Source organism: Pteronotus mesoamericanus, unplaced genomic scaffold (genome assembly GCF_021234165.1).
Source record: "Pteronotus mesoamericanus isolate MK-2021 breed Mesoamerican mustached bat unplaced genomic scaffold, CSHL_Meso_final contig_317, whole genome shotgun sequence".
NCBI classification, from domain to species: Eukaryota; Metazoa; Chordata; class Mammalia; order Chiroptera; family Mormoopidae; genus Pteronotus; species Pteronotus mesoamericanus.
Window position 1 is genome coordinate 1,611,891 of NW_026555133.1, and position 14,077 is coordinate 1,625,967.

Sequence of the window (14,077 nt, forward strand, 5' to 3'; positions counted from 1 at the left end):
CCAGGGTTTGAGTTGTGTAGTGTGTGTGTTTGGTTGGGGGAGGGAGAAGGCAACTACGGAAAGGACATATTAACCAATTAAGCTCTAGGAAAATGAAGAAGCCTCCAGGTGTTGTAACATGTCACCTCTCAATTTGGTAGAAGTTCCTTAATCTGAGGTCACTGGTGGTTCAGAGGAGAAACAACCTAGGCTATTAATGGGGATGATGTGTCTGCAAACGCCCTCAGAAAGCCAGGAACGTCCTTAACTTGGACCCAAAATTGCGTTTAAATCCGTTTTTCTTAACTATGTTTCCGTAACTTTCAGTAACCTGGCATGGACTCCTGAGACCAAACCTGAACTCCAGCCTGGCCCAAAGCTGGGTTAGGAGGAAGATTAGGAGAGGCAGTTTCCTTCCCCTAAATCAAGTGAGACCAAAGCGAAGGGCAGAGAAGCTTTAATCGCGGGTCGTGGGACAATCCGGAAGTGGGGCCGGGGACAGGGCGAGGGTGTCAGCTGCGGCGCCAGAAAAAAACGCACGTCGTTAACCTCGGCGTTATCGCGGAGTCCTCTAGGCCGCTCGATCTCGATCTGCAAGCCGCATATGCCTTTGGCACATGGCTAACTCCAGCCTCCAAAGCCTATCCGCCAGCCCTGGCCCTGCCAGCTCCGTGCTTGCCGAGCAGCGGAAACGCACGCTGTTCGCAGCCGCGTTGTCCGAGGGTTCATGGGGCTCCCGCGAAGGGAGAATGCCACGAGGAAGCCGCCTTCGGGACACCACAGCGGCCAGCTCCACACGCCCCACCTAGGAGGGAAAGGGAGATTCACTGGCTTTGCGGGAGCCCCGTACCCTCCCCCTCCCAACCCAGCCCTTGGGACTTTCGAGCCAGGTGCTACACGACCCAGTTGGCTGGGTCTAATAACCTGACAAGCACTGAGGTGCGGAGGGGAGGTCTACCACCCCCCGCCCCAGGCGTAAAGGGCCCCACAGCTCTGGAGGAACCTGCCAGCTGGGAGGGGGCTGTTTGTAACCGAGGATAAGGGCGCCGACCCCAGGGGATCCTTGGCCCCGCCCCCTCTTCCAGACTGGGACTCCACTGCGCGAATGTTGCGCGTCGCATTCCCAGGGGCGCAGTGCAGACTGATGCCATTCATTGCTGTATAGGCGCCAGGAAGGCCTTGGGCCGGGGAGGGGGTGGGGGCTCCACCTGGGCAGAGAAAAGAGGCGTAAAGACGACTCAGAAGACTACCAAACTATTTTATTATTTAATAAATAAATGCTGAATACATTACTTTTCATTTATTACTGAATGAAATCAGTTGGTGTTTTGAAAATAAACTTAGTGAGCCCTGGCAGAGGAACTCAGCCGGTTAGCATCTTCCTGATATGCCAGGGTTTGGGGTTGGTCCCTTGTCAGGGCACATTCAAGAAGCGATGGGTGAATGCATAAGTAAGTGGAGAAGCAAATCAGTGTCTCCTTCTCTTAGTTTTCCTCTCCCTCCCTCCATTCCTCTCCCTCCCTCCCTCCATCTCTCTCTTCCTCCCTTCCTCTTCTCCCCCCACCTCTCTCTCCCTCCTTCCCTTTCTCCCTTTAAAATAAATAAATAAAAATAAAATAAACTTGGGAGGCTAAAGCTTCTAGCTTGTGGAACTGTATGTCTTTAATGAACACATGTAAAAAATTAAATAATTCATTTAAGAATGGAAAAAAAAGACTACCATTCTCTTTTGTGGGGTCTCACGCATCTCCACCCTCTTGAGACCTAGGTCTGAGCCCTCATCTTGATGGAGAACCCACTGGTGAAGAATCCACCAGGACACATCTTGGGCCAGGCCCAGTCGTCCCAGGGGCCCCCGTGGATCACCTAGATGACTTTAGTGTAGCCACTGGGACCATCTGCTTGGGCACATCCACAGCATGTGATAGAGCTGCCTGGCTCTATCCTGCAGCCTCTGTGAACGGGACCCCTTAAGCAGGTTTATAGCACCTCTGCCCCTAAGAGGGTTCTGGTTGTAGAAGAGTCCTAGGATTAAGTGAGACCAAAAACGAATTTGCTTCCAGAACCCAGCAGGCCGGATTCTCTGCTCTGGGAGTTGTAGGCTCCTGGTACCAGAGGAGGAGGGGCATCAGGGTCTGACAGTTTGAAATAGCCACCACCTACCGGATGCTTACTGTTGGCCACGAATTGTGATTTGTGTTGTTGCAGCCATGTTCTATTTAATCCTCACAATTTTAGGAGGGGGGAATTACCCTCCCTATTTTGCAGACTAGGTAACTGGGGCTTGGAAATGGTAAGTGACTTACCTAAAGTCACAGTCAGCAAGCTGGAAAACGGTCCAACACTGGGAAATGGGGAGCCCAAGGCGAGGGATGGAAGGGACGCCTCCAGAATCCCATTAGACAGGATTGATCTGGGGCAAACTCGGGGACCTCCAAGGTGTGAGAGAGCATCAGAGTGAGATAGGGCAAGGATCCGTGAACTGTGGGAGCCAGGGTCTTCTTAGCAATTGCGATCCTGACTCCTTGAGAATTTGAGATACTCCTCCTCACCCCAGAAGAAAATATGCACAGAGCCAGGAACAATTCTTGAAAAATGTATATACAGGGTGCTAAGAACAGGAGATGGTGTTTTTTCCGATTGCATCCTGTATCATTTCCCTGAATGTTTTTCCCCCCATGGCCACAAGGTGGAGTCCTAATTTGCAAAAACAAGAAAATAAACAAAGTTGGCTCAAATTAGTCACGGGGAGCACGCCCCTCTTTGCCTGCCCTTCATACACATTCTTTTGTTTATTCAACATATATTTACTTAGCAATAGTGTATTTATGCCTGGGCAATGTTCTAAGTGCTGTGAATAGAGCTGCAACCACGGAAAAACAAGGCCCCTGTCATTAGAGCTCACATTCCATTGGGGGGATCAAATTATAAATTCTCCAATGGACCCTGAGCTCTACGAAGGCACTTTTTTTGTCTTCTTGATGCCTAATCGGGGCCTGGCATGTGGAAGTAGTTTAAAACAGTTGGTCTGATAAATGATTGAGGAATCAACCTCAGTTTAAAAAATTACACCACAAAAAAATGTAAAACGATAAAGCCCAAGGTATATAATCAAGATGTCATGCATCCAGATCAAGACAAGGTCCTGCAGGATAAGTTAGCGAATTTGGAAGTGGGTGTTCCCTGGATCCCAAGTGCCCCATGCTTGAACTTAATAGGTAAGATTTATGGCGCAATTGCGGTGAGCTTTTCCATTTACAGTGTTTATACATACATTATCATTTAATCCTCGCAAAGTACCTATTATTATCGTCAATTTACAGTGGAAGGAACTCAAGCCCAGAGTTAACTTAGGACCCACACCATTGCTCAGTAGGAGAGCTCGTTTTCACCGCAACCTCCCTTCCCAATACCCAGGCTGCCTCTTAATACAATCTGGCCCCAAAGGGAAGGAAAATATAGAGGTGTCAGTGCCGCCAAACTTCCCAGACCCTTTTAATCTAGTTTCTCATCCTTGGGATGCTGCCCTCTGGGGCAAAGGGCAAAGGGGAAGGGGCCTTAGATTAATTATTAACCTTTGCCCCTCAGTGCACCGCGGGCTCCTCTTCCTTCTCGGAAGCGGAGGGACAGGACTGGGTAGGAGCCCGTGTGTGGTTGGTGGTCCCAGCCAGCCATGGGGGTCGCGCTGCCTCCACAGGTCCCCCGGCGTTGGTTCCGCCGTACAATTCCTCTAGCCATCTTCGCGCTGCTACTTTTTTATCTCTGTGCTCGGAGCCTACGTGAGTGGCCTCTCGCCTCACCTCCTCTGGAGGAACCCAGGAATCCAGGTCCTTGGGACCTAAGCCCCCTCTTCGAGCCTTGACCGCTCCTCCTTACTTCTCACCAGGTGCCCTCTCAGGCTGCTCATCTGGGGCACTGTTCTGCATTGCCGACGGACCGCCGTCTTTACAGGTATGCTCGGGGCAGGGGGACCGGGAGCTTCAAGTGGGACCCTGAACAGGGGAAAATGCAGTCAGCCTGACTCTGCTGAAGAGCAGACCCTCCTTCCTGTATCCCCGCTCCTGACAGAAGCTGAGAGTGTAGCAGGAGGGACACCAGCTAGACCTTAAGAACGATTTCTTCAGAGCCCGACTGGGCTGCTTGGCGAAGAAGGCCCAACAGTCTAGGGGTTCTGCTCCCGTCCCCCCCAAATATACTCCCCCAGGTGCAGCAAGAGTCGGGATCCCTGGAGGCCCCCGAACGAGAAGAGCCGCAGTGTCTGGGCCCCCAGGGGATGCTGGGCCGCATAATAAAGCCTTTTCGCGCTAGTCTGAACCCCGAAGGGGATGTGGAGTTGTCGCAGTACCTGGCGGGATGGAGGGAGTTAATCAAGTGAGTGCCTCTCCCCACCCCTCCCCCCATCCAGTCCCCGCCTCCGTTGGCTCCCTCGCCCTCTCTCTAACCATCCCACTCACTCCTCCCACCACCAAATACACAGGTTCCTAACCCCCTTCGGCTCCATCTTCGCCTTTGCCACAGGCGAGGCCTTCACCAAAGTAACAGCCCTTGAGGCTCGGGTGCACGGCCCAGAAGCCGCGCACTATAAGTCTCTGGCGGCCATGGTGGCGTGGGAGCGGCGGGCGGGATTGCTGGAGCTGCCTGGGATCGGCCCCCGAGACTCTACCAGGTCCTCCGGCTCACGAACAGCGCTCCTGCTGCACCGAGCGCTTCGCTGGTCCCAGCTCTGCCTCCACCGGGTGGCGACTGGCACGCTCGGAGGCCCAGGTGCCGGCGAGCAGTGCCACGACGCCTACAACACTGTCCTGGCCCCGCACCATCACTGGCTGGTCCGTCAGGCCGTCCGCCTCGCATTCCTCTCCTTCCCTGGTCGCGGCCGCCTGCTGGAGCTGGCTTGTCCGGGAACCAGAGAGGAGGCGGCGCGGGCCGCTGTGGTCCGCGCCGCGGGCACCCTGGAGGACGTCTACAACCGGACCCAATGCTTGCTGGCCGAGGGCGGCCTGCTCCAGCTAGCCTAAGGCCAGCAGTGGGCCGCGACTCGCTGGTAAGGAGCGCCCTGGGGCGGGGTCAGAGCTGCACTAGCTCGGGGTCGTGTGGTGTGCGCCGGCTTCCAGAGCCGGGGGCGGGCACCGGACAGCCCGCCCGTTTGGTGACGTTACTCGCTTTCGGGGGCTCCTGCGGTGGGGTGGAGCTTTTCAGCTCCTCCCTCTAGCCGAAGTCCTCAGAAGAAAGTAGTTTTGGGCAATAAAAAGAATCCTTTGGTAGCCGTGGATTAAGGGGGTTTTCTGTGATGCCAGCAGGCGCTTAAGGGACACAGAAAAATAAATGGTTCTGGGAAGATGTATCATCCGTGTTCCTGGCAGCCGAGAAAGATTCATGCTTCCCTTGGCTATCTCAACCACTCCTATGGCTTCCCTTGCCAACTACCTGCCAAGTCGCCAGCCCAGGCCTGTTTCCTGAGCTCCAGCCCCATAAAGCCAAATATATCCTGGACACCTCCGCAGACACCGCGAATGCAACGCATTCAACTGGGATCCAATCGCATCCTCCAAAAACTTCACCTCTTCTTGTGCTCTTTGTCTCTATGAATAAGTGGCAACCTCTTCTGTCAACTACCGAAACCTAAAACCGGTGCATCGTGCCTCACACCAAGCAGAAGCTCAGCTCAGTATGTGTCTTTATTAAATTACGTTTCAGCCACTCCCACGACGATCGTGAACACGAAAGAGCTTAGCCATTTCATACACTGATAACTCCCAAATTATAACTCCAACCACTTTCCCCTAAACTCCAGAATCCTATCTATATAGTTCCTCATTCAACATCTACACTTGGATTTCAACTAGACATTACAAGCTTAACATGCCCAAAACTTCTGATACACTCTCCTCCCAAAATACTCCTTTTGTCTTTGTTATCTGAGTAAATCACAATTCCATTCTTCCAGGTCTTTATGCCAAAACCTTGTAGTCATCTTGACTCTCTTGTTTCTATTTCATTGCACCCACATCCCATTTGTCAGAATCTGATCATTCCTGCTATCTCCTCTACTACCACATTTGTCACGCCAACTTTATCACCAAGATAATTGCAACGGCCTTGTAATCGTTTCTCAGTCCCACGCTTTGCCTCCCTATAGTATATGTTCAATAGAACAGCCAAAATGATTCTTTAAAATGGAGTTAATATCATGTTGCTTCCCTGCTCAAAACCTTCCAATGGCTTCTTATTGCACTCCGATGGAAAAAAAAATATGTAAGCAGGAAATTTTCTGGATTATGTTTTCAGTTCAGAATAACAAAAAGTTTCATAAGGGTCCTACCTGATCTGACTCTGCACTAGCCAAATTGACCTCCTCAATATTCACTGAACATGTCAGATTTGATTCTGCCTCAACCTTTGCACTTGCTCTCCCCTCTGTCCATAATGCTCTTCCCACCGCAACTAAACAAAGGACTTCCCTCCTTACTTCCTTTGGTCTTTACCAAAAGAGACATTTATCAAATGTCTCTTCAGTGAGACCTTTCCTGATTATCCTTCCTAAAATTTCAACATACACACATTTCCTATCTCCCTTCCTTGCTTTTTTTTCTTCTTATACAGTTCACTCTCTAACATATTATAAATGTTTGTTTTGTTTTCTCACCCTATATATGTAAGCTCCACGGGGCTAGAATTTTCTGTCTATTTTGTTTCCTGATGTACCTTCAGTGCCTCAAACAGTGCTTGGTATCTAGTAGACATTTAATAGTTTCTTGTTGAGTGAATGCATGAGGACTAAAAATAGTTCAGATGGCAGGAGCCAAGAGAATCAAAAAGAAAAGAAGAGGATTGCACAACACTGTCAATGTACTCGATGTTACTAGATTGTACACAAAAATGGTTGAAATGCCAAATTTTATGTTATGCTATTTATATTTTACTACAATAAAATTTTTCAAAGTAAAAAGGAGGTTTGATTCTTGTCAAGTGGATAGGAGTGTGTTCACAAAGGGCCTTATAAACTATTTTACAGAGATGGGACTCTATCTCAAACATTGATTTTAAGCAGAGTATTGTCTGGATCATAGTTTCAGTTCAAAAACTCAGCTGCAGCTGCAGTATGTAGAAAAAGTATGGCAGATTCATAGGAGAACCACTCCACAAAATAACAGCAAAATACACGTTCTTCTCAACTGCCCATGGGACAGTCTCCAGGACAGACCAGATGTTAGGCCACAGTAAAGTCTCAATAAATTTAAAAAGATTGAAGTCACAAAATATTCTCCAACTAAAATGAAATGAAATTAGAAAGGAATAACAAAAGAGATTTCAGAAATTCACAAGTATGTGGACATTAAATAGCACACTCCTAAAAAGCCAATGTGTCAAAGGAGAATTCAGGGGAAATACTTTGAGATTAGTGAAAATGAAAACAACACATATTAAAACTTAGGGATACAGCCTAAGCAGTGCTCAGAGGAAAGTTTTTAGATGTAAATGCTTATATTAAAAAGTTTGGAAAGAGATCTTAAATCAATAGCTTAACTTTCCACCATAAGAAACTAGAAAAAGGAAAGCAAATCAAACCTAAAGATAAGCAAAGGGAAGAAAATAATGGAGAACAGAGTGGAAATAGATGAAAAAGAAAATAGAAAAACAATAGAGAGAATCAACTAATTCAAAAGTTCGCTCTTTGAAAAGATCACAAAATTGACAAACTTTTAGCTAGACCAATAAAAAAGATGGAAAACAAATTATTAAAATCAAGAATGAAAGAGGACATTACTGTGACTTTTACAGAAATAAAAGGAATTATAAGGGAATACTATAAACAATTGTAGACTAGCAAATTAGATAACCTAAAAGAAATGAACAAGTTTGTAGAAAGACATAAACTACTAAAACTGACTCAAGAATAAATAGAAAATCTGACAAGACCTATAACAAAGAGACTGAGTGAGTAATCAAAATAATCCTCCACCCTGGCTATTGTGGCTCCATGGATTGAGCACTGGCCTGTGAACCAAAGGGTCACTGGTTCAATTCCTGGTCAGGGCATATGCCTGGGTTGCAGGCCAGGTCCCCAGTAGGGGGCGCAGGAGAAGCAACCACACATTGATGTTTCTCTTCCTCTCTGTCTCCCTACCTTCCCCTCTCTCTAAAAATAAATAAATAAAAATTTTTAAAAAACTTCCCACACAGAAAAGCCCAGGACCAGATATTTTCACTGATAAACTCTACTAAATGTTTTTTTTAAATTAATGCCAATCCTTCATAAACTCTTATAAAAATAGAAGAGTAAGGAACACTCCCCTACTTATTCTGAGTCCAATATTACTCTCATATCAAAGATATTTTTTAAAAACCCTACAGACCAATATATTGATATATTGTGTGAGTAGAGATGCAAAAATGCTTCAAGAAAATATTAGCAAACCACATATAAAAAGTATTATACGCATGTTCGCCCTGGATGGGTAGCTCAGTTGGTTAGATTGTCCTCCTGATACACCAAGGTTGCATGTTTGATCCCCAGTCAGGGCACATTCGGGGAAACAACCAATGAGTGCATTCATGAATAAGGAAAGCGACAAATCAGTGTCTTTCTCTCCCCCTTTCTCTCTCTCTCATCAATAAATAAATTAAAAAATTTTTTAATTGTCAATATATTTTAATATAAATATTTTGATTATGCTGTTACAGTTGTCTCATTTTTTTCCTCCCCTTTATTCTCCTCCTCCCTGCACCCCCCTTCCACCAGCTTCTCCCCCATCCCCCGCCTTAGTTCATGTCCATAAGTCATACATACAAGTTCTTTGGCTTCTCCATTTCCTATACTATTCTTAACCTCCCCCTGTCTATTTTGTACATACTATTTATGCTTCTTATGCCCTGCACCTTTTCCCTCATTCTCCCCTTCCCCCTCTGATCTCCATTTCTGTGATTCTGTTCCTGTTCTAGTGGTTTAGTTCTTTTTTTTTTTTGCTTGTTTTTTTTTTAGGTTCAGTTGTTGATAGTTGTGAGTTTGTTGTCATTTAACTGTTCATAGTTTTTTATCTTCTTTTTCTTAGATAAGTCCCTTTAACATTTCATATAATTATATAGCTTGGTGATGATGAACTCCTTTAACTTCACCTTATCTGGGAAGCACTTCATCTGCCCTTCCGTTCTTTGCTGAATAGAGTAATCTTGGATGTAGGCCCCTGCCTTTCCTGACTTTGAATACTTTTGTCCAGCCCCTTCTTGCCTGCAAGGTTTCTTTTGAGAAATCAGCCTATATTATACACATGGTCAGTTGATTTCCCACAAGAGTGCCAATGAGGTGGGGTAGTAAGAAGCTAGGAAAATTCTTGGACAAGTGGAATGGGGAAACTGAGACAAGAAAATTAAACAGGGCCAAACAGTTTGAGCAATTTACAGCCAGCTGGTGAATTGCAAGACCTTATCTCCTCTAACTATGGATACTTGAGAGCAAGTGGTTTATACCTCTCCTCCCTAACCAGAGAATACAAAGCCTCCCTGGCCTGGGTGTCCTGGGAAGGGAGGAATGCTAACGCAAACAGCGAGATAACACCAGAACAGAGGGAGCCAGTTCGGAAAGAAGCTGCATGACTCCCCCGGCAGTTCTCCCTCCAAGAAAAAAGGCACGTCTGCAAGTCTGCGCTCCCCCTAGGACTTTCCCCCTCCCAAATTCCCAGGTTTCCCCTATATAAACTTGCTTCTAAAAGTCTGAGGTAACGTAGATGTTAGGGTTTTAACCCACCACTTTCTCAGACTGCTAGCCTTTGGTATTAATAAAAGCGCAATTACAATCCAGTATCTGTCTCTGCATTTTTCACAGAGCAGTGACAGGCAGCATGAGCCCCAGATCCGGTTATCCTCCGGCTTCACCAAGACCATTCAAAAGGGACAGAATAGTCTTTTCAACAACTGGTGCTGGAACAACTGAATATCCATATGCAAAAGAATGACTACTGGCCCTGTTGTGGCTCAGCTGGATGGGTGTCGTCCTGAAATGCAAAAGGCCGCATTCCTGGGTTGCAGGTTTGGTCCCCGGTTGGTTGGTCGGTTGGGGAATGTACAGAGAGAGGCAACAGATCAATGTTTCTCATATAGATGCTTCTCTCCTTTCTTCCTCCTTTCCCCTCTCTCTAAAATTAATAAATTTAAAAAATTAAAAAATGGAATGACTATTGGGCCCCTGCTTCATATCAAACACAAAAATTAATTCAAATGAATCATAGACCTAAAAATATAAGAATTAAAACTATAAAACTCTTTGGCGAAAATATCATCGCAAATCTTTGTAGCCTTGGATTAGATAACAGTTTCTTTGGTATCAAAAGCACAAGCAACTAGAGGAGAAACGGACAAACTGGACTTCATCAAAATTTAAAACTTTGTGCCTCAAAGGACACCAATGAAGAAAGTGAAAAGATAATCCACAGGAGAAAATATTTACAAATCATGTCCCTAAAAAAGGTCTAATATCCAGAATATAAAAAAGAGCCCTGATCAGGTAGCTGGTTAGGGTGGCATCCTGATAAGCCAAGGTCGCAAGTTCCATGCCCAGTCAGGGCACATGCAAGAATCAACTAATGAACTCTGGCTGGTGTGGCTCAGTGTGTTCGGCATTGTCCTGCAAACCGAAAGGCCACTGGTTTGATTCCCAGTCAGGGGACATGCCTGGGTTGCAGGACCAGGTCCCCAGCTGGGGGTGAGCAAGAGGCAGCTGATCAATGTTTCTCTCCCTTTCTTTCTCCTTCCTTTCCCCTCTCTCTAAAAAGAAATAAATAAAATGTTTTTTTAAAAAAAAGAATCAACTAATGAATGCATAAATAAGTGAAACAAGAAATCAATGTTTCTCTTTCTATCCCTTCTCCTTCCCTAAAAAAAAAAAATCAATAAATAAAAAAATTCAGCCTAAAAAAGAATTCTTACAAACTCAATAACAGGTAACCCAATCTTTTTATTTTATTTTACTTTATTTATTTACTTTCTAGAGAGAGTGGAAAGGAGAAACAGAGAGAGAGAAACATCAATGAGAGAGAGATACATTGATCGCCTTGGGGATCGGGCCTGCAACCCAGGCATGTCCCTTGACTGGGAATTGAACTGGCAACCTTTTGATTTGAAGGCCGACACTCAATCCACTGAGCCACACCAGCCAAGACAAAATAACCAAATTTTAAAAAAGGGCGAAGGACTTCAATAGACATTTCTCCAAAGAAGATATACAAGATATACAACCGGACAATTAGCTAATGAAAATAGGATCAACAACACTAATCAGGGAAATGCAAAACAAACCAACCAACCAACCCACAACATACCAATTCACACCCTCCAGAATGGCTAAAGTAAAAATACACCCTAATGCCCTGACTCGTGTGGCCCAGTTGGGCATCCTCCTGCAAACTGAAATGTTGCCAGTTGGATTCCTGGTCAGGGCACATGCCTGGGTTGTGGCCAGGTCCCCAGCTGGGAGCATGTGCGTGACAACCCATCGATGTTTCTCTCCCACATCCATGTTTCTCTCCCTCTCTTTCTTCCCCCAACTTCTCTCTCTAAAAATAAATAAATAAATAACAGTTTAAAAAAGAAAAAAATACACAAAATAACAATTAGTGAGGATATGGAAAAATTGGAATCCTCATACATGGCTGGTGGGGATGTAAAATGGGACAGCTATTGTGGCAAACAGTTGTCAGTCCCTCTAATGTTAAACAGTTACTATGTGACCCACCCATTCCACGCCTGGCACAGTACATACCCCTAGGTATATACCTAAGAGAAGTGAAAACATAGCATGCACACTGTAAGTCAGAGGCTCAAGCCTGTCTTGAAGACGTTTTGAATTGCAACTTCGAACAGATACAGTAGTACACCACAGTCCAATAGGAAACACAGTCCTTGCTGAATATTTTGGGTATTTGTGTTTGCTTATTAGCCTGCCATGCTGCCATCAAGCGCTCACTGTCGCAAAAGACACTTCTTTACAACCGTGGCCTAGCTTCGCCGCCTGAAGGCCTCAGAGCCCTACTAAAGGGAGTGACAGAGCGCTTTACGACAGTTGCTTTGTGGCAGTGCCGGAGGAGAAAGATGGCGGCCGCCTTAGTATCTGCTAGAGGAGCGGGCCCAGCACCAGCCTGGGGGCCGGAGGCCCTTACCCCCGACTGGGAAAACCGAGAAGTCTCCACAGGGGTGAGGAAGGATTCCGGGTCCAGGAGTTGTAAACAAGCCTTAATGCGATAGAAGGATAGGCCTGAGTGTGTTGGGAGAACTGGGGCGGGTGGTGGTCTCTGTTGTGCTGGAGGCAGAGGAGAGGTATCCTGGGGATGCCGTGTGGTAATTTCGTGATTGGATGTGGAAGGTAGGCAGAAGCGTGGAGTTCTGAAATCTTGCGGGATGCAGGCTTAAAGCTGGGATGGACTCGAGGATTTGAGGATTGGAATTCTGGTATTTTGTGGGTTGTTGAGGCCCTTCTGAGATTTGACAGTAGGTTAGTGATGCATGACTTTAGGGACTGGGTAGAGGGGTCATTGAGATTTGTGTGTGTTGGAGAATGTGCACAGGCCCAGACTCACCCCTTTCTCCTTTTTCCCAGACCACTATCATGGCTGTGCAATTTGACGGGGGCGTGGTTCTGGGGGCCGATTCCAGAACAACCACTGGGTGAGCTCAGGACACACCTGTGAAAGGTCGTCCCATCTCTCTCTCCCTTCCTTGCCTGCCAACCCATCCCTGCCCTCTACAGACAGCCGTGGGAGGGAGGTTTCCTCCCTCCCTGGAGATAAAGATTTGTGCCAGCCTCTACCACTTCGGTGTTCCCCTCACCCTTAGGTGAAATTCTTGCAGAAGTCTGTTCTTCAGCCTGCTTCAGTTTGGATGAGAACTAATAACAAATCAGTTCTCACTGAAGTCTGAGACAGTGGACAGTAATGGGATGGAGGTGGGAAACAAGTAGGGTCCTTTGCCTCACTATTCTGCCATTCCCACTATTCTGCCAGGTCCTACATCGCCAATCGAGTGACTGACAAGCTGACCCCTATACATGATCGTATTTTCTGCTGCCGCTCAGGCTCCGCAGCGGACACCCAAGCAGTCGCTGATGCTGTTACCTATCAGCTTGGTTTCCACAGGTGCTTGTGGGCTGGGGAGAAACAAGTACCTGAAGGGAGTTGGGACCTGAGGAGCTAAATGGTCTGACTCTCAGATCCTGACACTGCCTTCTCTGTAACTCCCCTCATCCTCTAGCATCGAGCTGAACGAGCCTCCGCTGGTACACACGGCAGCCAGCCTCTTCAAGGAGATGTGTTACCGATACCGGGAGGACCTGATGGCAGGAATCATCATTGCAGGCTGGGACCCTCAAGAAGGAGGGCAGGTCAGATACGCCGCGCCCCCAGAGCACTGGAACCATGCCTTCGATTCTTTCGCCACCCCAGCCAGTTTCTTTTTCCAGCCTCTGCCTCACTATTAACTTTCCCCAGATCAATGCTACAGTGGACAGGTGAATGTACATGTGTTGTGGGGAGAGTACAACTGGTGACTCTTTGTCCTCCCTCTACCTGACAGGTGTACTCAGTGCCCATGGGGGGTATGATGGTGAGACAGTCCTTTGCCATTGGAGGCTCCGGGAGTTCCTATATTTATGGCTATGTCGATGCTACCTACCGGGAAGGCATGACTAAGGACGAGTGTCTGCAATTCACTGCTAATGGTGAGAACTTGGGTTTCTGGGCCTGTGAGTCCCAGCTCCCATAACCAAACCAGGCCAACTTTCATCATTCTTTGCAGTGACCCCAGCATCTGATTCTGATCCACAACTTTCATTTATCCACAGCTCTCGCTTTGGCTATGGAGAGGGACGGCTCCAGTGGAGGGGTGATCCGCCTGGCATCCATAGAAGAATCAGGGGTAGAGCGGCAGGTACTTTTGGGAGACCAGATCCCCAAATTCACCATTGCCACTTTACCACCTCCCTGAACCCTGGGATTCTGAGATACAAAAAGAGACATCCCATACTGATGCAAAAGTCAATAAAAAGTTTGTCAAAGGGAGCCTGTGTGCTTTGGGTTCTTTTTGGGACTTCAAGCCCAGATTTGTCTGGTCAAGT

The 14,077-nt window shown here is 47.0% G+C and overlaps 4 protein-coding genes across 6 annotated transcripts in view; 2 read left to right on the top strand and 2 right to left on the bottom strand.

Annotated features, from left to right (window-relative positions):
* The window catches only part of CHRNE (cholinergic receptor nicotinic epsilon subunit), a 143,416-nt gene that overhangs the window by 42,432 nt on the left and 86,907 nt on the right, over nt 1-14,077 (bottom strand). The window lies entirely within an intron of this gene.
* VMO1 (vitelline membrane outer layer 1 homolog) lies at nt 376-1,956 on the bottom strand (the record flags this gene model as incomplete). The annotated part of the gene is given in 5 exon segments (XM_054575671.1): nt 376-625; nt 627-717; nt 720-784; nt 1,031-1,171; nt 1,760-1,956. Coding segments are annotated over 5 exon segments (744 nt in total), but the record flags the coding sequence as incomplete, so codon positions are not given.
* GLTPD2 (glycolipid transfer protein domain containing 2) lies at nt 3,638-6,925 on the top strand. Its single transcript, XM_054575814.1, has 5 exons — nt 3,638-3,758; nt 3,866-3,930; nt 4,184-4,350; nt 4,457-5,020; nt 5,274-6,925. The coding sequence occupies exons 1-4, from the start codon at nt 3,653-3,655 to the stop codon at nt 4,992-4,994; spliced, it is 876 nt and encodes a 291-aa protein (XP_054431789.1). The 5' UTR covers nt 3,638-3,652; the 3' UTR covers nt 4,995-5,020; nt 5,274-6,925.
* Nucleotides 12,036-14,021, top strand: PSMB6 (proteasome 20S subunit beta 6). Its single transcript, XM_054575810.1, has 6 exons — nt 12,036-12,162; nt 12,566-12,633; nt 12,969-13,100; nt 13,216-13,345; nt 13,537-13,681; nt 13,805-14,021. The coding sequence occupies exons 1-6, from the start codon at nt 12,061-12,063 to the stop codon at nt 13,945-13,947; spliced, it is 720 nt and encodes a 239-aa protein (XP_054431785.1). The 5' UTR covers nt 12,036-12,060; the 3' UTR covers nt 13,948-14,021.